The 24,057-nt window shown below is 41.0% G+C and overlaps 1 protein-coding gene across 1 annotated transcript in view; it reads left to right on the top strand.

Moving 5' to 3' along the window:
- KIAA0408 (KIAA0408 ortholog) overlaps positions 1 to 15,255 on the top strand; it is a 124,859-nt gene extending 109,604 nt beyond the window's left edge. Inside the window, exon 7 of the mRNA XM_086927016.1 lies at positions 11,575 to 15,255. Within this exon, the coding sequence (XP_086783142.1) occupies positions 11,575 to 11,748 (174 nt within the window). The 3' untranslated portion in view covers positions 11,749 to 15,255. The remainder of the gene's footprint in view (positions 1 to 11,574) is intronic.
- The last annotated feature ends 8,802 nt before the right edge of the window (positions 15,256 to 24,057 follow it).

Consider the following 24,057-nt stretch of genomic DNA (forward strand, 5'->3'; position numbering starts at 1 on the left):
ATCCTTCTCAGATTTTTTTTCTCCAGGTGTTTTGGTAAAGGGGCCCCGGCGAGCTCTTTGTATGTCGTCGTCTAGGGACTGTTTATCTATGTCGGGGTGCAACTCTCTAAGAAGGTTAATTATGAAAGATCTTATATCTCCTCCCTCCGCTTCTTCTAGTATATTCAAGAGCCTGATGTTGTTTCTTCTTGCATTATTTTCTAAACTTTCCAGTTTCTCCCTTAGATCTTTATCGTTATTCTTTAATCTTGAAATTTCTGATGTTTTTTTCTACTTGTTTCGTGAAATCCTCCATGGCCGTCTCCGTAGCTCTTACTCTTTCCGTAATGTCATTCAGTTTAATTTCTAACGTTTCACAAACTGCTTGAATTTTCGTCTGGTTACTTTCTGAAACTGCAAATTTTTCTCTGATTTCTGTGATTAGGGTAGCTAGTAATCCCTCCGTAGAGGATTGAGCTTCTGGGTTAGCAAGATAGCATTGTAGAGGATTGAGACTCTGGGTTAGTAGGTTAGCATTGTAGCATGTAACTGGTGAGCACTTAAAGTGCTCCAAAACCATTGGCCTTTTACGCGCTCTGGCAAGACGAAGCAAGTGCTCCAGTTCCATCGAATCATGCAATAAAAAAATAAACATGTTCTGTTCATGTTTCAGCAACTTTTTAAGAAATGCATTAGTTTATGTACACACGGATACATTTTTGTGGTATGTGTGTATATGTACCAGGGAGACAGCCTGAAAACATGAGTACTCCTATGGAGTGCTTGAAAACAAAGCAAAAATAGCTCCTCAAGCCTGGAGCAGTGTAAGGAGACAAGTATTTGTCTTGCACTATGGGAGGGCCAAACACAAGATGAGGTCATGACACCCGTATGTCATGACAAATGGCATCAAAGAATATTAGAGCGACGCTAAATTTGAATATGAGGGCCTTTTAGCCCACAGATGGAACACAAATCGTCTCTTCGAGACAGCCGAGCAACGAATGCGCTGTCTAGCCGAGACCTAAAAACAAAAGATTTTTCACAGGTGAAACCTACTTGCTTGGCCAATGCTTGCTGTGAAAACGGGGAGATTATGTGGTTTATCCGCAATTACAAAATGTGGAACTCCGGCCGAGGCTAGGAACATTATATGGCGTCCTTTTGGAAGAGGATGTGTCGTATGGGCCAGAGATCATTACTATGGAGCTGATAAACTCGGTTTGAGTTTCAGCGTAGGCTTAACATCCTTGATTTGGGGCAAATCAGTTAATCTTGCCATGCCTACAAAAATGAATGTGCCATTGTGTAAAGTACTGGCACTAATGTAAAGCGCTCAAATACCTTTGGGTGGTGTTGGTGCTATACAAAGCTGCACACAAAAAAGTAACTGGTGCAAATGTAAAGCATTCCAATACCTTTGTGTGATGTTGAAGCTATACAAGACTTCACGAAAACAGTAACTGGTGCTTATGTAAAGCACTCTAATACCCTTGGAGTGGTGTTGGCACTACATCAAACTACACATAAAAATGTGAAAAAGTCGGCGGAAGAGGGGATCAGTGCAACAGAGTTCAGCGAGGTCAAGCAGTGACGGATGGGAAATGGAAGGCAACCAACAGCAAATGCAGTCAGCCACTGGGAGATTTGCCCGGAATCTCAAAAATCTGGATTTGAGGCCGAGGCTTGGGAGACCATCTGGTATCCTCTTGGGAGAGGATGTGGTTGAAGAGCCAGAGCTGCCAACAATTGAGCTGGGGAACCGGGTTTTAGTTTCGTTATCAGCTTAACATCCTTGATTCTGGGCAAATCACTTAATCTCCCTGTGCCTACAAAAATGAATGTGCCCTTGTGTAAAGGAACTGGTGCTATTGCAAAGCACTCCAACGCCTTTCGTGTGGTGATGGCAGTATATAAAACTGCCAAAAATGTATCTGGTGCTAATGTAAAGCTCTCCACTACCTTCGGGTCGTTTGGGCACTATATAAAACTGCACACAAAAAAACAGAAAGAATCACAGTGTTAAGCTGGTTTACAGTAGTGAACATGAGGAAATACATCCCACCTGCACCCACTTTAAAAGGACTACTTTTGCCAAGGACACTGAGGGGCAGGCAGACCTTGATGACATCAAGACTCAGTCTGGCTTTTATGTGAGAATTCAAGTTAAGCAACAATGGTGCACAGAAACACTTCACCGGTGAATGCGAAAAATAAAAAGTGTCCTGATAGGAGAAATTTGAGGAAATAGAATACCACCCTATGAAATGAGAAGCAGCAAGGTGAGACACGAACAGTTCAATCATTTTGCACAGGAGAAACATGGCTATGCCATTACAACAGAAGGCACAGGTACTTTAGAAGTTCTGACATACTTTATTCACTTGAGGTCTGATTTTCCAGCTATAAACACCATTGACGAACGACCACATTTGGTGCAAGCACTAACACACTTAGTACTCACACGCTCAGAAAATAAACAGAGACTACACATGTGCCTAGTAATAGCAGCCATGCACACATGCTCCAATCAACACATCAGCTATACACTAACAGGACATCAAAAGGCAGAACACCACCAATCACTAGAACAAAACAGACTACAATGGGGGTTTAAAGTAGTGAAGGGGCAAGCAGAGATGGGAGGGAGGAGGTGGGGTAAATGGAAAGCAGCAACCAAGGTAAAAGCGGTGAAATGAGAGGGGGTAATTTGTGGATGGGGCAAGCACCGGTGGTGCGAGGGAGCACGCAGCGATGCAAGGGAGGATGTGGGGCAATGAAAATCAGCAATGATCGGGAAAGATTGATAGGGAGGGAGGGATCTAGAGGACATAGCATGAGGGCGGGTGGGAGGAGCTAGAGCTGGTAAAAGCATGAGCACTGTGTAGATTGCTGAAAAAGAAAGAAAAAAGTTAGCCTTAAATAGTCGTATAGACTGGAGCAGTGGATGTTTACAAGTACTTGGTCCATGCTCTGTGGGGAGGGCTAAACACAAGAAGAGGCATGACCATGCATGCCAGGAACAAATGATGACAAAGAATATGAGACAGATGATGGAGCAAGCAAATATGAGGCCTGTAAGTGGGCTGAAGACCACAGATCAAACATTTCTCTTCTAAAAAGTCTGATTTTGATTATTTTTTAAAGGTGCTCAAAATTAATCAAATGGGGATCTCCTAATGGCCAGGACTCTATCGAAGAGTCAATGGGGAATGTAGATTCCCCTGCAAGTTTGAGAAAACCTCTAGTTAATGATGAATAAACTGTTGGTAAAGGGTCTATTTCAGTACATTTCCTTGCTTACTAGTTGTTTAAACTATATTCCATGGTTTGATGTTGAAGGTTCCAATGAGCATCTCTGCATGTTCTATTCATGTAAGCCACCATATAACCTGTCTAAGACTGTACTGCTGCCAAAAAATATGGGTCACTTGACTCACTTAATGAAGCTTTCCCCATCTGTCATGTAAGCACTGTTTCAACTAGTATGCTGTCCGTCCACCCCTGTACATTTTAAAGTAGGGTGATTCTGTTTTTAGATGCTCAAACCACTATGAAGCTAACAGAAGATAACTTGCCTAGTCACCAACGAGCAATCAGGCCTTTCTGTCACGTAGCAGAAGCAAGCATAATGAGCATTTGCTACAGCATTCGCACTGACGTTAATATGGTATTCCTTTGAAACACAGTCCCACACAAATGATGTGTGTGTGTCATATCAGATTAAAAACAGACCTATTGGCTTTCCTGGGTCACACCCACTTTCAACAGATTGGTGATTCAACATGCTGCACAAACCCATGCAGCTGTGTTTTTATTATCACCAACAACGTAATGGTGATTTTGCCAAATATTGTGGAAATGCTACATGATGTGTGAATTGACAATCCATTACCAACACACCCTTGCATTTTCAGGGTATATGAAAAAGCATCAGCACTGTGTGTATATACAGCTAAGTTAATAAAAGATATATTCCTTTACGTTTAAAGATATGCAATATGTCACACAGTGATTGTTAGTACTCCTAAAGCGGGAGACTGGAGATGGAAAAGCCTGTGTTGTCATCCATGTTGTGATACACAACTCTAGGGAAGATAGGGACCTATGTACAATGGCCCATTTGAAAACCCATAGCCAACGGGTATGTAGATATTGATGTGACCTATGTACTTTACGGTCTCAATGCAATATGCCCATTTGCAGAGGGTTTCAAAACAACCTGCCTAATTAATTTTAACAGGCAGGGCAACATTTCCGACACCCCAGCAAATAGCTGTGAATGAAGGAATGGTGGCCTGCAAGGAACAGTGCACCATTATCCTAGCATTTGCTTTCTGAAGCGGGATTTTTTTTTTAAAGCAGGTCGTCTCAATTAAAAGGACAGGTGCTGCTTTACAAAATGTTTCTTTTTTGGGATCACATCTGTAGTATCAGTATGTCGACTCTTGTAAATAAATTGTGATATTTCACTACTAAATGGTAACACCCAGTGGTCGAAGTGGGCAAGAATGGCAGGGCACGGCTTGCCCCTACTTCTTTAATTTCATAGATTTCGTTCCCCTACTTTATTATTTTAAACATGCATCCCCGTCGCCAGAAGCCGCCAAGGCCGATAGTCAGTGGTGGCTCCTCTATAGGGGCGTTTGGGCGCCGCACCCCTGCTTTCTCGCAGTGCGAGAAGGCAGAAACATAAATGGCAATAACTACCATTTGTTTCTGCCTTCTTGCACGGCGAGAAAGCAGAAGTTCCTGGTTGGGGGTGGGTGGTCCTGCCCGAGGGCAGGGGGGAGTGGCTTGCCCACTGTTGTTCATACTGACTGAGGCTGCCCAAACAGTCAGTATGAACAACAGTGGACAAGCCACTCCCCCTGCCCTCCAGCAGGACCGCCCACTCTCCCTGTTCTCTATGTATGCTGCAGCATACATAGAGAAAATGACCCGGGTGGGGCAGCGGCCTCACCAATCACAACGCTGCCATTGCAGCGTTGTGATTGGTGGAGGGGAGGCAGCCTTCCTGATGATGATGATCGCTGCAGGAATTCAAAGCGCAGGACGGCGGGAGTCGGGAGTCTCGGGATGGTAAATTTTACTTTTATATATTTTTTCCATTAAACCCCTCCTGCCTCCCCCCCCAATCCCCTCACCGGCACGACAACCCCATTTCCCCCCCCCCCCCCTCCCCCTCCCCGCCCGTAATGCGGGCCTCGACTGTTAACTGCGACAACCACTATTAATGGGGGCAGTGCCCGACTGGAATAAAACATCAACATAACGGGACTTCGAAAGGGCCAGAACAGTATGAGAAGACTAATAATTGCTCTCTTCTTTTAATGATGCACATAATTGTGAAATCGAATGTAAGTGTGGTTTGTGGAAGCTTGCAAGCATCGTTTTAAGAACATGCACACATCAGGTTTAATTGGAAACATAAATCACTAAGTATTACTATAAACAACGTTCACTATTAAAGCCTGCAGGACATATACAGCTATAATATGGTCACTATTTCCAAGCTGAGTGTTCTTTGTATTTATCCGAATCGAAGAAAAGTTGATTTTGTTGCTCTTTCACGAGAACCTCAACACAACAGAATGCCTAAATTTGAACCCTTATGAACAGACAGAAACCACCAGCACATGGTAACATGCGAGGAGCAAAAGATGCTGTAAAATGCTGCACCAAGATAATCTACTATATTTTTCTGACAGCACCTCTTATTCTGGCCTCGCCTGTGAAACGTGCAGGGGGTGTGCTTTAGATCGGTTAGTAACCTAAATCCCAACCAGTTTTGGAAGTCATGTTTAAATAGGAGGAGAATTCACACGCAGAATTTCTTCCCCCAATACCGAAAGCAGGGTGGAGGAAAATCTGCACAAGTCCAAACAATGCCGGACTGGCTGTAGCGGGCATCAGGCGTTTCCCCGGTGGGCCGCTTGGGTGGGGGCCGATTTTGGGCCCCCGCGGCCGTTTTTGTTACAGGGCCGTTTTTGCATCATAGCTGCAACATCGGCACCTGTAACAAAATCGGCCGAAACAGGCCCTGGCAAACAGCTTGGCCACTCCCAGGGGGGCCGGCAGAGCTCTTTGCCAGGGCCAGGTTTGGTTTCCAGTCCGGCCAGGAGTCCAAATCAGGGCAAGGCTGTGTGCTTTACACAGTAAGATGTCTGTCTGCTTCCTTTGTCTACTCCATACTTTCGCGGACTTGTAGTGCAGGCAAAAAAAAGCAATGAATGCACGCATTCAAAGTCCCCTTATTGGCTAAACTAACCTCAGCAGCTCACTGACCTATTTATGCATATAACATACACTCCAAGAATGTACTGCATATGGGTAGCATAATAGCATGGACATCAATTTGGCTTCTCTCTTGACCATCAGCATAGTTCGAATGGACGAAACGGGCGGCAGACACTGCTAGCTCTGGAAGGGTTGGGGGTGTTGGAACAGGCAGGACGTTGAGTGGGGTGGTTTTGACTCAACAGACCCTCCCGGGAGCAGGAGATGGGAAAAACGGAAACGGAGTACTTATTGTGGGCTTGCAGTGAACAGTTGAAGAGCTGAGAGCGGTGGCCGAGGAGAGCGGGTTTGAAAACGGGCTGGGAAGTAGGCCTGATGTGTTGACCATATAGGCAGCCAGGAGGGTTTTTGTGTTTTGAAATATAGCATTACCATAGCAATAATGAAAAGAGCGCACAGCCTCACAAGTGGGATTTGTAAACTGAATAACTCTATAAATGGAATCATTAAGATGATATCTCTGGTATGAGGTCGCGCTTTATGTAGCAAAAAGGCCAGGGTGAGCTTGTGTAAAATGAACTGCATCACTATGGAACGATGGTACCATCTCAATTTGTTAGCTAAGCTTCTTAAAACCAAGAGTTTGATTTATTTTTTTACCTTCAAAATAGAGAAGTAAGACGTGATGTGTGAGAGAAAAGAATGAGGCGGGAGCTGCTTGCATTTAGTTAAATAATTAATGTACAACACTCGTGGCAAAACACTGCAGAAATTTCGAGTTATTTTTATTTCCGCAATAAATTCATGAGACTCTTTAAAAAAAAAAGTCAAAGTGAAGGTTTCAGTGCTTTTCCGAGAGCTAGTGCTGCGGCTGCTGCCCAATGATAATCAACTCTCTTTCAGACGTCTGGAGTTAAAGTCTTTATCTGAGTATCTCTTTTTTGTTACATAAAACATCTTGAAGGTTTGAATCTGTTTTCTTTTGCTCCCCTTATTAGTTGATCTATGACAGCAAGTCTTGTCTTTTACTTTTCGTCCCCGAAGTACAAATATTGACAGCTTATTACTTTCAGAAATGTTTATATTTGACCCTTATTGTTTTTGTTAAGGTAGTTCAGTGAGTTACTGTTCCTGTTCCTATGGTGATTGTTTGGCCGTCAGAACTGTAAGAATTGGGCTCACTCGCCTCAGGACATCCAAGAAAGGCATTTATGCCCACCACTTTAAAATGTCACCAGCCGCCACTGCCGATTGTTAAGGCTCGGCTTTTGGGGACGGGCAGAACAGGCAGAGAAGGCAACGTGCCCAGAGAAGACAAGGACAGTGTCCAGTTCTCCTGCCGCTGGCAGCTGCCCCCCTATCTTTGTTCCCCCTCTTCCCTCTCTTTCTGTCTCGTTCCTCCTCATTTAGTGAAAACCGAGACTTCAAGAAACAGGTATTACTTTCTCTTTCCTCCTTTTGTTTATTTGCTCCCCTGTGAAATGTATCCAAAAAAGAAAAACACTTTTTCTGGAAACGACTCTTTTCTGCCATTTTTCAATTTCTAAGTGCAGCCTCAGGGTGGAGAGAAATAAAACATTAAAAATATGAAAAATAAATAACTAACTAACTAAAGCAAAACAGATTGATTGCAAGGTGGCCATATTGATTTATTCACACCTAAACACATTAGCGCCACTTTACAGTTTTTGCCAGTGAAGCACTACTTTTTTTTCTCGTCTCTCTTTGAACAAGGTTGTTTTCCCTGGGTGGGAAAGTGCACCATTCTTGGAGGCACTGAAATACCTGCTTGATGGGTGAATTTGAAAACAAAATGTGTACAGCAGCTGTGCGTTCACGAATGTGGTCTTTTTAAACCATACTGCTTACATTTTGTAAGGATATAAGCAATGGGCATTGAAATGGGTCCCTTCTGGGCCCTGTAGTCACGGCCTTAACTTTTCAGACAAAAGCACTCACTAATTTCTGAATAATGAGTGTAAAAGGAAAAAGGTAGCCATGTTGTTCCTGCTTACATCTCACATGCTTTACTTAATCTTGCATTCCCTATGAGTGTTTGCTGTTTTCTAGGATGTTTTTAATTTTTTTAGGCAGCATATTGCTCTTGTCTAGAGCTTAATTTGAAATGAGTCACAACCAGGTGTTTATAGCGGGTCAGTGCAGTGCAAGTTCCTCTCAGTGGGGCAGTATGGTGTTCAGTGGGGGAGAGGATGTCGCACTATGGTCAGAGCTGCTGAATTTGGAACTGGGGAACCAGGTTCAGATTTCATGACCAGTCCACCTGTAGTGTAGTTCCTATATCCCTAATAGGCTCTGCGCATTGGAATAATATACACTATAGATTTGACATAGGACTGAGGTCAGTATGTCTCTATCGATTACATTAAACTTAATTACTTGTGTGTGCCAACTAATTCAAAGGTCACTAGAAACTTTCTCGAATCAACAAGAAGGGATTAGTCTCTGACAACCGCATACACATGACAACTTTTTTCCCTTAGAGTCGGAACAATATCTTCAGAGTCGTGGAAACAATAGATAACCGTTTCACTCAGTCAATTGTGCATGCTTCGTTTCTACAGAGTTTGCACAGAAATAGAGAGACGGGCGTTTCAATAAAATGGGTTTATTGAACAGTCTTCTTTCTCATGCAAGAGATATGAACTGCTACAATCGTAAGACAGAATGCGAAGTATAATGCGTACAGCATTAGTAGTAATATAAAATAATACTGTAATAGCATGGTCTGTAGCTATGACATATATAAAAATACATACATAACTAACACAGGCTAAAATACTCAACTGGTGCTTCTAAAATAATCCTACCCCAGTATACCTAACCTAAGTCTAGTACGAGGGAAGAAGTAGGTGCTGTCTTAGCATAAATGTAGTTTTGGCAAGGATTGCCAAAGGTTTCTCTAGGCTCTAATCAACTCCATACCTTAGATGAGAGAGGTTGGTATCTCTTTCCCAGGACTGGATTTTCTAACACACCGCAAGGGGAATCAGAAACACTGGAGCTGGATACTCGGCGAGGAGGATGACAGCCTCTGGTCAGTGCGTCAGTTGGGGGAGATGACTTCCTTCTGGACTTGCTGTGGCGAGCCGCGTTATGCAAGTAGGTAGTCGAATCGCACCGTGCCTTGCCATAGCAAGTGAAGGTATAATTATACCTTGAAGGTGTTTAGGAATGCCAGTTTTGACATAAAAGTCTTGCAAATGAACGTCATGAATGAACTCCTAAGCAATAGATGTTCATGCATAATAAATGAGTTCTTGAAGAAATCAACATCCAGGCAAGGGAAAGTCCCTAAAGCTTAAGAGTCTGGTCTTCCAAGAATTTGTTGTGACGAAGATGAACGGATGTCAGTAGCCATGCATGTATTTGGGTAGCATGGACTATGCCTAAATAAGGACTGGGTTTCTATGCCTATATAAGGGCAATGTGAATTGTACCTATATAAGGGCATGAATCGGGAAATTCATACGGAATCTAAATCGGAACACAACACACCAGACCACTCCCCCTAAGGGAGAACATTCCCATGCTAAACGTTAGAAGGCCCCACAAGATCTTAAAAGCCCTGGTTTCTTAGCACCAGCAGGTGGACCGTAGCAGCGGCAAGTATGGGTTAACTTTAAACCCTGTACGCCACAATTCATTCTGAAGTTCAGCTCCATTTTTGCAGGCAGTCCTATGAAGCAGCACACCAACAGTCACTGTCACTAAGGTCACAGGACCCTTGAGCAGGGTGGCTCTAGGGCAGTGCGACCGCACCGAGCGATGACTGCAGGTGGGGGAGTCGTGTTTGCAAGTATAATAAGGGTTTAAAAGCACTTGCTGCCTCCTCCCTGGCCTCCAAAATTTGTTGGCAACAATAAAAATGTCATGATAACTCCAGTGATTAATTTTCTTAGTACAGAGAGATTGAGTTTTGTCGAGTGGAAGTTTTGACTCATGGAAAGGAAGCACAGAGGGTCAATGTGCATTCTGCTAAGATAATGTACCATGCAGATCACAAAGTGCACAAATTAAATAGGTCAGTGGGTTACTACTTTTGTCAGAGAGACTCTATTGTTACTCACAGTTAATAAGTTAAATTCCTCACATAGAACAGTGAGCTATTAACTGTCATGTAAGAGCTGCATGCAAACTGCAAGGTATAAATTAGAGGGTTATGGTTTTTCCCCCAGTCTTTGATTATCCTAATGTTGCAAAAAAGGGTTCATTTTGGTAGAAATCAATTCTGATTATTAAAGAGAACCCCCAACCATGGTATTACGTTTTAAATTCTGAGTTGGTGTTTCTCCAGACCAATTTTCTATTAAACTATGCTGCCCTCTAATATGGTTGTCATGTGACTCCTACACCTTGTAGTCCTTTGCCTTATTTAACATTTCCTATACAGCGATTTACACACATATGATTGATTGTGTATGTGTGATGTGGAGTGCTCTGATACCCTGCACTGGTATTAGTGATGCTGTACATTTTCTGATACTTTATTATGCTGACATTTTTACATATGCTAACAGTCTCGGCAACATTTTTTCCTTATTAATACCAGTGGAACATACAACCGCAGCAGTGAGAAAGGTGACCATTCAACCTTTGCAAAGGGCCCTCCACTACACACCAGCACAAGTCACATTTTTTAGTATCTTTTGATCCATTTGAGCTATAAACAATGTATTACTTAAAATTGTCAGATTATGCACCAGATGATGTATTATGTGGCAAATACGGCAGAACTATAATTATGTTGAAAACATTTACAAACTAGGATATTTTGCTCTTGTGGAAAAAGGGAGGAGAAGTGCTGATGACAGAAACTCCATGGCGGGAAGACAAATGCCTTGCAATTCCACTTTAAAGGATATTTGGGACATTCTGTGATTGGAAACACTTTTTGAATGTATTTTAATGTCAATATCTCGTATTAAACCTTAAATAAACATGTGTATCCAATGGTTAAATTAAATAACATAATAAGCTGTAAGCGGTTAGCGAAATAGGAAACAAATACTAAAAATTGGGATATTTTGCTCTTTCTGCCACACCTCTGACTCCACCCACTGACTCAATCCACGGGTTATTCCCGCCCTCTGATTCTCCGCCCACAGTTCCCCTACTTTTTTTCTCCAACTTCAACCACTGGTAACACCAGAAATTGTAACAATATATTTACTTCAAAATAATGTGCTTATCATGTAATGTAAAAATGGCAGTTATTTGAAGACTTGAACGTTTTATTGGCTTCACAAGGTTAAAAAAACAGTTGTTGAATTTTATCTCAACAGAATACATAATATTGAAATTGGTTGACATAATTTACATTTATTTATGTTTTAGATGCCCTCGCCGAGTAAATCGCTCAACCGTAAAGGGTTCTCCCGTCCAGCTTGTCCTGCCAACCGACGCCTGCCTTCGAGATGGGCACCGAGGTCTTCGTCTGCGCCCCTTTCATTCGGTGGATGTGAACACAGCAGCTCTTTTGCCTTCCTGTCACAAACTTCTGTGGTGTGATTCCAGCACGCTGACGCTTTGGCTGCTGTGCAGACTTCGCCAATCTTTCCTCAGTATGTACGCTGTGTCCTTGAGCTGCGCGTGCTCCGTTCTCTCCCGCGGAGTTCGATTCATCCGTCGTGAGGCCGCACACCTGGCCTCCACAATCTTCATTCAGAAGTCTTCAGTGTTTTAAGATCAGTAGAATCCTTATACTTCTGTACATTTTATGTAGAGTTACCCATATTATGTAAACTTCATTGATGTTTAATAATTGAACTTTTCAGAGTAGATGTAAACATGAGTAAAATCGTATTATAATAGACTCTTGCCCAGTTCAGGATCTTGGGACTTTCCTGCAAGGCGCAGGAAGCTTAGCCATTTGTATGCATGTGAATGTGTTTGTGTTTATCGTAGGTGCACGTATTAGAAAAATAATTCTTCCTCTTTGTATTATATTATGACAGGGTGCAAATTTACAACACTACCAACATAAAAGAATTTCTGTACGTTTTTACGAAGAGACTCATCTGTTACATAACACAACAACATCACTTCTCTGTCTTACTGCAACTATTGCTCAGTGGGTTTACACCTGGCAGTACGTTTATCCTTGCTCCTTTTCCACAACACAGTAATTTTGTATAATCAATGCAGTGATTTTAACTATACTCAAATATGAGCGGTCTGATCACCTTTCTGTTGCCATCACTTTGGGGATGGCAGTTTGATAGATAACCTTTCACCTTGAGGTCATATTCTTGAAAAAAAGACTTCTAATAGAATACAAGATTTAATGTGCTAAGCTTACTCTCAACAGTGTGCACACTATTGTTTTGTCTTTTATACAGACTCTTGGACAGGGAACTTAATCACCAAAATCTGCCTACCATTGTCTCTTAATCTTATTCTCTTAAAATGCGGCTATTTCGAGAGGTAACCTAATTTTAAAATGATTAACTATTATGTTGTTTTCCTAGTTCCTGTTGGTAAATCAGACATTTGATTGAAAATCTTTATCGCAGTGTATGCTCAGTGGACAATTATTGATGGTGGCTTATACAGACTCGGCGCTTGGCTGATGCCACTATACTGGTTGCACTCGAATCTCTCAAAGTAAAATATAGTCATAATATTGTGAGACATGTTGAATTTTGTTTTAACTTTTTGGACTTGGCAAATATTATGCTGCCAAAGAAAGTCAATTTGCACTTGGCTAGGAGTGATGTAAACCTGCATACATTAGAATAATGCTTACCGCTTGTTTATATAACGCTTCATACCGCACTGCTGCCATTTTTTAGTGCTGTAAATAACGGATGTTACTGTTGCCTAATGTCATTTACTTTTGGTGAAAGGCTTAAGTAGATCTTTGCAGGTTTCAGAAAAATAACCTGAGACCATAACATCTTTGCGGTGAGCATTCAACCCACAGGGAGACACTGCTATGTTTCAAAAATATATATATATATATATATATATATATATGTATCCCCAGAAGGCAGTGGTCTCATTTAAGATATGCTAACCTTTTTCAGAAGCAAGACATTCCTTTTAACGAGTTAAGACTTAGCTTGGGCCTCTTTGTGTGTTCAGGTTTATATATTTTCAAGTTCTCTTTAATCTGTTTTGTGAAACAGAGAGCAGCAAGCAAAGTATCCTTGATGCCGTACGTAATCCTACACAAAAATACAGTTGTTCAATATCTTGATGGGCGATACAGATGGACATTGCCTCGAAAGAAAGCTGCAGTGTTAGGAATGCCATCAACACGAAATGCAGGAATGCCTATGTGTCTTCTGCCTTGATATTCAGCCCACAGAAGCCAAGAGATGCCCCTGCCTCATGATGTAAAATTAGCAGTCCTGTAACGAGGTAAGCTTGCATTGAGGCACTGGCAAGCACATACAAATATTGCATCACCGGCTGGAGGACATTAGATAGCTGTGGTGCCAGAAATCCTAGACCGCAGGCATTACAGCGATGTTGGCCCTCTTTATCACTGTCCCAGTATGTAAAGCGGCGCGCTTGCCTTATTTACAATCCAGTACAACCCGAGGGGGCGTGAGATGATTATTGATGATTCCAAGGTGACCCTGTCTGTATTGCTCTACTGTCAGCTGGTATGATGGGGCGAGCTGAAACGAAATGTCTATAGGTTATTTCTTTAAGCATTTTACCAGTAGTAGCAAATAGTGCAGGAACTAAAAATTCCGTCTAAACACATCCTTCTTATGTGTTCTAGTAAAAATGTGGATTTTAATTCTAGCAAGAATTTGACTTTCAACGATTATAAAGAAAACTACAAGACCTATCAACTTTCCTCTTCTGCCTCTAGCACCCAGCTACCCGTCCAATCACTCATTGACTATATCTTTGCCTTTGACCCAGTGTAGCGCTCTGCTACCTTTCAGCAGTTTCATGCTATGCATATACTACATACACAAACATGTACCCTGTGACTCTTTGTACATAATTCTGCATACGATCGGCATCAAACGGTTGGAATATATTGGCGCTCATCTCATAGCACACTGTTTTTTTTATGCTTGTCTTTGAGACCTATCTCACATGTGCCAAGCGCCCTGATTCTTTTGTCCACTGGGAACATAGGAGGTTCTAATTAGTTTACGTTTTTTATGCGCCCCTTTTAACCAGAAATTGCTTACAGAATTATCAGTAGCACGGGTCATCATATTCTTTAATGGCAGACTATGGCTGACCTTAAAAATAAACTCAGTTTCACACCATATTGAATCCTTTCTAACTGCAATATTACAACACAAAGGACATTGTTTTAAAATAAAACATATTGACAGCACTTTTTTACTAACTAACCTACCTTGCCTGTGTATGCAAATATCTGTGTAGTTTTCCTTTTATTGCAGTGTATGCATGCATTAGTGTAAGCTGCAAAGCATAACAGAAGGTGGGTTGGGAAAAAGCCTTGTAAATTGGTGCCTTTCGATTCCTGCTTTTGGGATCCTAACCTGTGATAACTCACTCTAGGAGATGCCTTATTACAACTGCAAGCAACACACACAAAGTCAATGGGATTCAGTGTTGTATGGCATTAAAATTATACATTGCTTCTGATACTCGAAATGGTGGGAACACTACGTCCGCCATGGTGAAACTCTGCCTTGTAACCATTCAGTGGATATCTTTCTGTGCTAGTGTGATACTCTACAGTTTAATTTACTCAAGTGGAACAATTGTATTATTGAAGGTGCACTTGTACAAGGAAATCCTGATTGTATAGGAAACAAGTTTAATGTTTTGCTACTTTTTCTATAGTTTGTTGGGACTTGATAATCATGTTTTGTCCAACCATTTATTGTAGTCATCACATTTCTCTTCCTTTCTCCCTTTCTCAAAGTAAGACAAAACCCATGGTCAGCATTGATTAAGGTAGATGCATATTTGTAGTCATTTACGATAATGACATTCATTGCGCTGTCTCAGCAGTACCATGTAAATAAAATTACATATTTAAAAATGGTAGTAGTTTAGATGTAATCTTCACAACATAGGTGGACATGAGTGTGAGTGCCATTTATATCCGTCTGTGCAAAAATAGATCAATCTTGCCTTGTTTGGCCAGAATTAAAAAGAGATGCTCGTTTGACTAGACCAAATGTCACCTTGAGTTTATTGGTCAATTTCACAGAGTCAGGAAGCCTTAACTTATCCCCCTGAACATTAAACACTCTTTTAGACATAGACATCAGTTACTTATTCACTGGAAAGAAAAAGAGATCCAAATGACTTCTGTGAAATTGAAGAACTGGTCTTATTCTGAACTTCAATTGTCTCTTCTCGGGTGAGCAGGATATATTGAACTGCTAAATAAAGAGTCTGTTTTCAGAATTTTTGTGGGCAATCATTGTATCACGCTTACATTCTTAGGTAACAACACCATTTACTATACATTACCATACATATAGTAAGACACAATGTAACCTGCGCTGATAACTTGCAGTAAATAAGCTACAGCAGTTCTGTTGTTTTTGGTGTTTCGTAGGAGCTTGGACACTGCAAGTTGTGCTGCTGGGGGTTATTCCCACAAAGCATTCGCTTGTGGAAAGGTTGTGCATACCCAGCTGTTGCAAGCATCAAAACATCAGGGGCGTGTTCACTGTCCATAAATTAATGCAAAATCACTGTCAGTGGTCAAAAATGTTTAAGAAGTTCTTATGAAGACCCCTTCTCTTTCAAAACAGTTTTAAAATCTTGGTGTGTAGCTTGTATTATTGCTTTATTTAAGTTCATATGTATAACTACTCTTCCTGCTCTTGTGTGCTTTACTTCGTCTATCATGATTTTGTAGTTATTTGTGCATATTTGTGCCAGTGGTTGCAGGAGATGGGCACCAGAACTCATTCTGGTGGACCGAAACGTGTGATCCATCTTCAGGCTTTTACCCAGGCAAAACAGAGAAAGGCAAAAAGGAGAACGAAGGAGTTACAGAAATATGAGAAAACACAGACAGTAGGAAATCAGTGATGAAAAAACCTGCAAGAGTGAGATAAAGAGAAAAATGTAGGATGCTTAAGGAAAGAGCCTCGAGGTGAAATCAAAAGTAGACAGCCACCTTGGTCCATGGAAGCTCCAGCATTTGGCAGCACTTGCATGCATTTAGGAAACACGTTGGGCCATGCACTTATAATTTTTCCATGTTCATCACTTGCTGACAGAAGCTATAAAATAGCACATGTGGAATACATTCTCCACTGTATTTACTCACACCCAATACATGGTGCCTGAAGAGCTCACAGGCATTGCCAAGCTCATTTGTAACATAACTACGACAGTTCACACAAAGTTTGCACTATTTCATTTTACCTTACAAGTCCATGATTATAAAATGACAGTTGTTGCCTTGACACATGAAAAACTTATTTTTGTACCTCTCCTATGTGAAAGATCTACAAATACATAGAAGATGTATATTACCAGAGATATATTGGGATATGTTAAAATGCAGTTTATTTTCATGAAATCATTTCACTTGTAAGCTGTACCCGGTGTCAGTAATTTCTAATCTTGATACAGTTAGGTACCTCTTAAAAACACTGATAGTATTGTGATAATACATATATAGCTGACACATGGACTGTGTTTGGTATCAATTAGAGGCTGATATTTATTTCCAAGATCTTGGGTGCTACCAGCATAAGGAAACTCAGAACGTTATTATTGTTACCGTGAACAGTGCAGTAAACAGTCTTCTTACTCCTTTATCAGTAACGCCCTTGCATGCGATAGTTCGTGGCACCTAACCATAGCCTCAAATCTCACCAATTCACTGTGATATGGTATACTAGTAAACTGGGCATAAAGAATCGTCACACCCCTGATACAAAACGCAAATCACTGAATAAAATAGAAATAAAGAAGACACTCTTATGTAGTTAACAAATCACTAAAAACTAAAATATGAACATTTTACATAGCAGAAGAAAGTTTTTTCTTTGGGGATATTTGGCTATTGGCAACTTAACAAGCCCTAAACACTTCTGTGGTAAATATGTACCTAATTTGTCAAACTGTTTCCGACCTTGCACCATTTCAAGATAGTTTACAAATCGAATTGAGGATACATGTGTCATGGCTTGTAGATGTTTTACATGCCAAGCAAGAATATGGTTTGGAAGACTAGGAGTCGGGATTTAGCAGGCCGAAAACAATCAAGAAAAAAGGTATACATCGCAAGATTGCTATTTAGTACATTTTGAGGATGAGTGTAAACATGTTAGAGGAAAGGATGATGTTTAACTAACCACTAGTGGGCAGATTTATCAAAAAGTCACGCAACGCAGCAAGACAACTTGCTGATCTATGTTGTGTGACGGGTGAGAACAGGAATGCGCTTTACGAACTAAGATATGACACATTTGTGCTCTCTCCCTTCGTTGGCGAACAGAGTGCTGACTAGTGCCAACACAGGCACCCTTGCACCAGAGTGAAAGGGTGCCTACTTTATAGGTATGATTGTTTTTGTGCAGGAGGGGACAACTTCCTGCGCAGAAACTATTCTTGGAGGCCTTTTCCTCTTATTATGTGTGCTGCATAATACAGCAAATGTAGAAAGAGGAAATAAGGAGGAGAAATAAATATATTTTTCCTTGTTAGGTCTTTGTTGGGAAGGCGTACCATTTTGACACAATTTAGTTATTTAAATTTATTTAAAGAGTTTTATATAGCGCTGGCTAGACCCGAAGGTATCAGTGCGCTTTACATAAGGTTCCACATAGTTGCAAACTTACATCAGTTACATATTACCAATGATACCAATAAAAACATTTAAGGAGCATACAAGAAAAGGAAAAAGGAGTGAGAAGGGTACAATCCCAGGTTTACTTACCTTAACCCCTTCCGTGCGGGGAGTATTTTCTGCCTGTGCTGACTCCGCCTTGCGCGGGCGGAGTCATGACGGAACGGTTCCGTCATCAGCACAGCTCAGCCGATGCTGATGACGGAACCGTTCTGTCATCAGCATGGAAGGGGTTAACAAATCTGGGATTGCGGAAAAATCCATGAGTGGATGCATGGGAACGCCTGTGCTCCACGCATACAATGCCTTCCCAACACAGAGTATAATGCAAAGCAGCAGTTTGCGTTACCTTGCATTGTTCTGGATTTACTAAGCCATGCAGAGTCACGCAAGGTGGCTTTAGGTGGCTTAGTAAATCCCACTAAAGGTTTTGAGTTGACTTGCTCCACTTTGTGTGATGCAAGGGTAATACGAGCCCTTTTTAGAACAAGCTCATTATGGCCCTAACTATTAACTGTCCCCGTGATATCTGAAGGGTTTGCATACTGACAGGATGCTGCGCCCACAGTCGTTTATGTTGTACATTATCTCATAACAGTGGAGTGCAGCAGTGCTGGTGCCCTGATTTTGTAAATCAGCACCATCTGAAACCTCTAACCAAATAGTGGTTTTGTGGGGGTTTTTGCATTTTCAGCATGTAGGTTTTCCTACTCAAAATTGTATAGCCCTTGAAGACTCTGCAGAAATGTAGTCTTTGGCCAGTGTCTTCCATGGAGCTTAACAATTATTGGCTAAAATGGAGTAAACGTACAAATAACTGCAATATGCCAGTCTTTGGAGCAGCTGACCGTTGGTTACTCTACCCCCACCTGATTGAAAGGTCCACTGCCAGTTGCAGCACTGACTTTCCTTTACATAAGGAGCTGACTTGTTTGGGTGGTACTACAACAATATGCGTGGCTGTCCATGGGTCCATAGTCAGAGATTCTGTATGTATAAATCCTGGAGATTTATTTTTTGTGTTATGAACATTCATGTAAGGATCCTGAGCATCCTTCATTTTGTGATTGGCCTCTAATGTAGTGGTAGAAGTTGGATTGTTTGTTAGACTGTCGCCCTACTTCCTATTTGTTCTCTTTTTGTGAACCAGCATATCGTTCAATAGTGATTTACAATTGCTAGATCACTTTGAGATCATACCACTGGCTCTTTCCTTTGCATATTATATGGGCCAGTGACTGCCCAGTGCCAATGTTAAATCCAAATGGGTTTTCATGCTGTGTGCCATTTCAAGCTATTGGCATTGCTTACAACCTTGAATAAGGGAGCACATGGTGGCTGTTAGTAGATATCTCCATCCACACAAAGTGCATATAAAATGTGCAAGAAAGCATGTTCTGTTTTAAAATGTGTTGCATCAACAATTAGTGTAGCCAGGGAGAAGGGACTACACTAAGGTTCCTAGTTTGCTGTATGACAAGGGAGCACCACATTGCGTCCCAATAAGAGCTTTCATTGAACAAAACAGTGCATTCTGGGACTTGTAACACATGCTTCAATTAAAGCAACTGGACTTACACAAAGGAGAGCAATGGTTTATTCAATCAACCGGGGGGGTTGTAAAGCGGGGCTACTCACCCGTGAGGGTCTAAAGGCACTGAGGGGAGGGGGGCTGCTGATCCATTTGGTTGTGGAGGTTCTTTCGAAGAACAATGCGTATGTATTGCACACACCAGTTCTGTGTTTATTGAACACTGATATACTAATGGTACTCTGGGGATGTTTAGCGTGCTGGACAGAGTTGTGTGACTGCCTAAACCACACCTCATGTAATATTCTGTATTTCAAGTGACTTGTATAGATTACTGATGATTTCAAATTAAGAATGAATATGAACAGATAAGTTGCGCAATATTGATACATACATTGTCTGATAGAATCTTAGAGCTGTAAGGCCAAGTCACAAACGAAATACAGAAGGTTCTGTCGAAGAGCCAGGTCTTGAGGTCCTTCCTGAACTGGGTCATCGATGGGAATTGCCTGAGGTAGAGGTCTTGGCGGCGAGATAGGAGAAGGATCTTCCTCCGGTTCTGGTCTTGTGGATCAGTGGGACGGAGGCCAGAGCGAGTTGGGTGGAGAGGAGGTATCTGGCGGGTGTGTGGAAAGTGGGGCAGTGATTCAGATATTGTGGTCCTGTGTCGTGTAGGGCCTTATAGGCATGTGTCAGGAGCTTGAAAGTGATTCTCCTGTTGATAGTGAGCCAGTGGAGTTGTCAGAGGTGTTGTGTCATGTGGCTGAGGGAGCAAGTGGAGTTGTCAGAGGTGTTGTGTCATGGGGCTGCGGTAGAGGATGTCGAGGACCAGTCTAGCTGCAGTGTTTTGGACGTTCTGTAGTTTCCTGAACTGTTTCTGGGTGAAGTCCGCGTAGAGTGCATTGCCATAGTCCAGGCTACTGGTGATGAGTGCATGGGTTGCTGCCTTTCTGGATTCTGTGGGGAGCCATCTGAATATCCTTCGAAGCAGGCAGAGCATGTGGAAACAGGATGAGGATACTGCATTGATTTGGCGATTCATGGAGAGCGAGGAGTCCAGTATGATGCCAAGGTTGCGTGCATGGTTCATAGGGGTGGGAGGGGTTCCTAGTGCAGCGGGCCACCAGGAGTCATCCTAGACTGAGGGGGTGGGTCTAAGGATGGGTACTTCGGTTTTGTCCGAGTTGAGCTTGAGGCAGCTGTCTTGCATCCAGGTAGCAACTGCCTTCATTCGTTGTGAAAGTTGATTCTGGTGGCAGTGTTTATTGGTGTGAAGCCCACAACTAGATACAATATGTTGCCCCTGGGTTAGTGAAGGAAAGGTAAGTAGAAAAGGAAGAGGAAGTAAAATCAAGAAGTAAAGAAGAGGTTAGATAGAAGACCGATAGACGGAGTGAGAGAAGTAAGGAAAGACGGAAGGGGAGTGAGAAAGTCAGAGATGAAAGAGTGAAGGGATAGGGATTAGAAGGGATGGATTAAAAATCATTGAGGCAAGGGAAAAGAGGACATAATAATTAAGTAGGAATTGAGTGGGCATTTGTTTTCTTCACAAAACGTGGAACCATTCAAAAACGTTCCTAAGTGTAAGTTTGCTGTGGATAGTTTACATTAATCATCCTTCCATTTAAACTCATTTTATTGCATAGGTTACATTAAAATCAATATTTTTACAGAGCACAAATCAAATCAATTCATATGTACAAGTTTCCTGAACATTTATTATTGCGTGATATTGAAAATGAATCAAAATGAATTTCAATAAAATAAAAAAAATGAGTTTATTTGTGGAAATACTAATTTCTAACATCATTTGCTGATATGTATATTTGAATTAGGTGCTCACAGGTACAGTGGTTTTAATAAGCTGCTACCATTGAAAAAAAATAAGTTAAATGATGATATAATACCAGTGCATGTTTATCATCTGAGTTAACACTAGGAAAGATAAGAGTGAAAACGTTCTGCTTACTCTTTATTTTAATCGTTATATTTGCACTAGAATATAACTAAAGATAAAATAACTGAAGCCAGTAAATGTTGAATTTGTCTAGATAGTAACTCATTCTTTGAGTTGTATATGTTGCCGATAACGCAAGTATATGCAATTACTAGAACTATCAGCAAAATGGGTACACTTATCTGAAAATTACAGAAATATATACGAATATTGGAAATTGCAATGCCATTAGTGTTGACTGACGTTATTGGTTGTGAGCTTTGGAAACCCATTTCTCCTGATGTTTTCTGCTTTTTGTTATGTTTTTCTCTCTCTAAATCTTTCAAGGATGTATTTGTGTATGCTGCCTAGTTTCATTTAGGTATTGTAGTATTTTTGTAATTCAAAATGTTATATTGATCTCCCTTGTGTCCTTTCCCGCTCTACCAATTCTTACATATTAGTCCCTTTTTCTGTTTTTCAATTTCTGTCTTGTGTTTATTCTACACCACAATTTCTATGAAGAACTTCAATTTTCAAGGCCAAATGTAGTATACATCATAAGCACCAAATCCACACACTGTATTTTCTTCACTTGCAGGAAACACTTTGCAGTTATGCTTATCACCTCAGCCTAGTGCCGACAGATAGGTGTCATGAAAGGACGATTTGAGCTGAAAAACCACAAGTAGTGACATACTCGTCATTCATTTAATTTATAGCTGGCAATGGAGTAGAAGAATATCGCATTCTAAGGAAATACAATATACAATTGTCATCTTAGAGCAACTGTTGTGGCGCCTCTCTGCTCATCAAAGATCAGATTATTGAAAAAGACTTGTATCTATCTGAGGCCCTATAGGAAAATGTATAGTTTAGATTTCTAGGTGCCACTTGTGTACCATATCAATCACACTTTCAATTACTGATTCCTGCAATTTCTTCTTTAAAATGTTACTAGTTTAGTTGATTTTGCGAAACATAAGAGTATGCTTTAATACATTTTTATTGTGTTTCTTCACCAGAAACACAGACCATGAACACTTACTTCTACCTCTGCATTTCTTAGAGGATTTGTCCCAGACACGCTGCTTAGGTCATCATTATTATTTTTAGTATTATTACGAGTAATATTACAATTAATGTAATTAGTTGTAGTACTGGTACTGGCAGAAGTAGTGGTATAAATATTATATTAAATTTATATTTACATTATTAGGAATCATGCTATTATGTAATTATTAATAATAATAATAAGGAGAAATAGTACCATTTATTAGTTTATCTTATAAACAGAATTAGTTATGGGTTCTTCTTCAAACTCAAAATACAGAAATCTTTAAACTGTTAAGTTCTGTCAGATCAAAAATAATGTCTTTCTGCCCTTAGCATTCCTCAGTAACACCTTAACGCTCTGCATCCATGGCACTGCATCAAGTCTATGGTAGATTTCAAAGGCTTGCTAAAATCCATTTTGTATAGCTCTACCTCACTTTGCAACTGTGATTATTAAAGTTCACACAATAAATTGCATACTCCTGTTTGATACACATACAATTTACGAAGATATGTGGCAGCTTTGTCACTGATAGTGGATTTATTCTATATGAATTGATATGTGTCCTCTGTACTTATACTGCTTGTCAGATTTTGCCAATTTTACATTGATAGAAGAGTACAACTTGTAGTATTCATGAGGAGTTGCTTGTAAATTCTTGGTCTATGTAATCTTTCCTGATCAATCATTATGAGGTTATTTCTTTACAGTTTCACACTCAAACGGTCCTTTGCTGAACAAAAAACACTTATTGTAAGGTGTGTGTGTGTATGTACATTTTTAACCAATTTCTGGCAAATAAATATTCTTACATGATTTTGGAAGAGACTCCGGGCCTGATTTTGAGTTTTGGCATTAAGGTATTTATTCTTTCGGGCGTCCGAGAAAAGTTCTTTATTGAGGGAGTACCCAGCGGCCTGGTGGAAATCTCATGCATTAACAGGATTTATGACTGTTCTTGCCAATGCATTGAATGCTTGACGGATGGTTTTGTCACCATGGCGGAGCAATACGGCCGAATCCCTATGATTTTTTGCACTTTCAAAAAGAAAATCCCGAAGGGGGCTTTTGTTTTCGAAAGAAAAAAAAAATCAATGACCTCCTTGCCATGGGAGATTTCTCCTGTGGTGTGGGGGTTATTTTAAAGTTTTGACCGTCCCGTACTGCCATGGTTTATCTAGCGAGGAGTGGTTCCCTACTGCTGTCTACAAGGGGCATATCACAGTTGGACTGGCCCCTTAAGCCTACCAAATAACTGTGTCCACCACTTTAGGAGATAGTTCCTTGGGCTCCGGCTGGGGTCATCTGAACGATTTTCACAGTGATGAAGAGACCTTCTGGAAATGCATTGGTATTGAACTCAGAAGTCATATTGATGGGCAGGGCATAAGACTCCATAACCACTCTAGTAGAGTGTAATTCAAGTGTGGTCAGTTTCGCATTGGTCTGTAACATCATGTTACATTAATATTTATTTTGTCCTGATAGTGACCTTTTAACGCTGACACAACTGATGTTTCAATGTTGGG

Source organism: Lissotriton vulgaris, chromosome 6 (assembly GCF_964263255.1).
Source record: "Lissotriton vulgaris chromosome 6, aLisVul1.2, whole genome shotgun sequence".
NCBI classification, from domain to species: Eukaryota; Metazoa; Chordata; class Amphibia; order Caudata; family Salamandridae; genus Lissotriton; species Lissotriton vulgaris.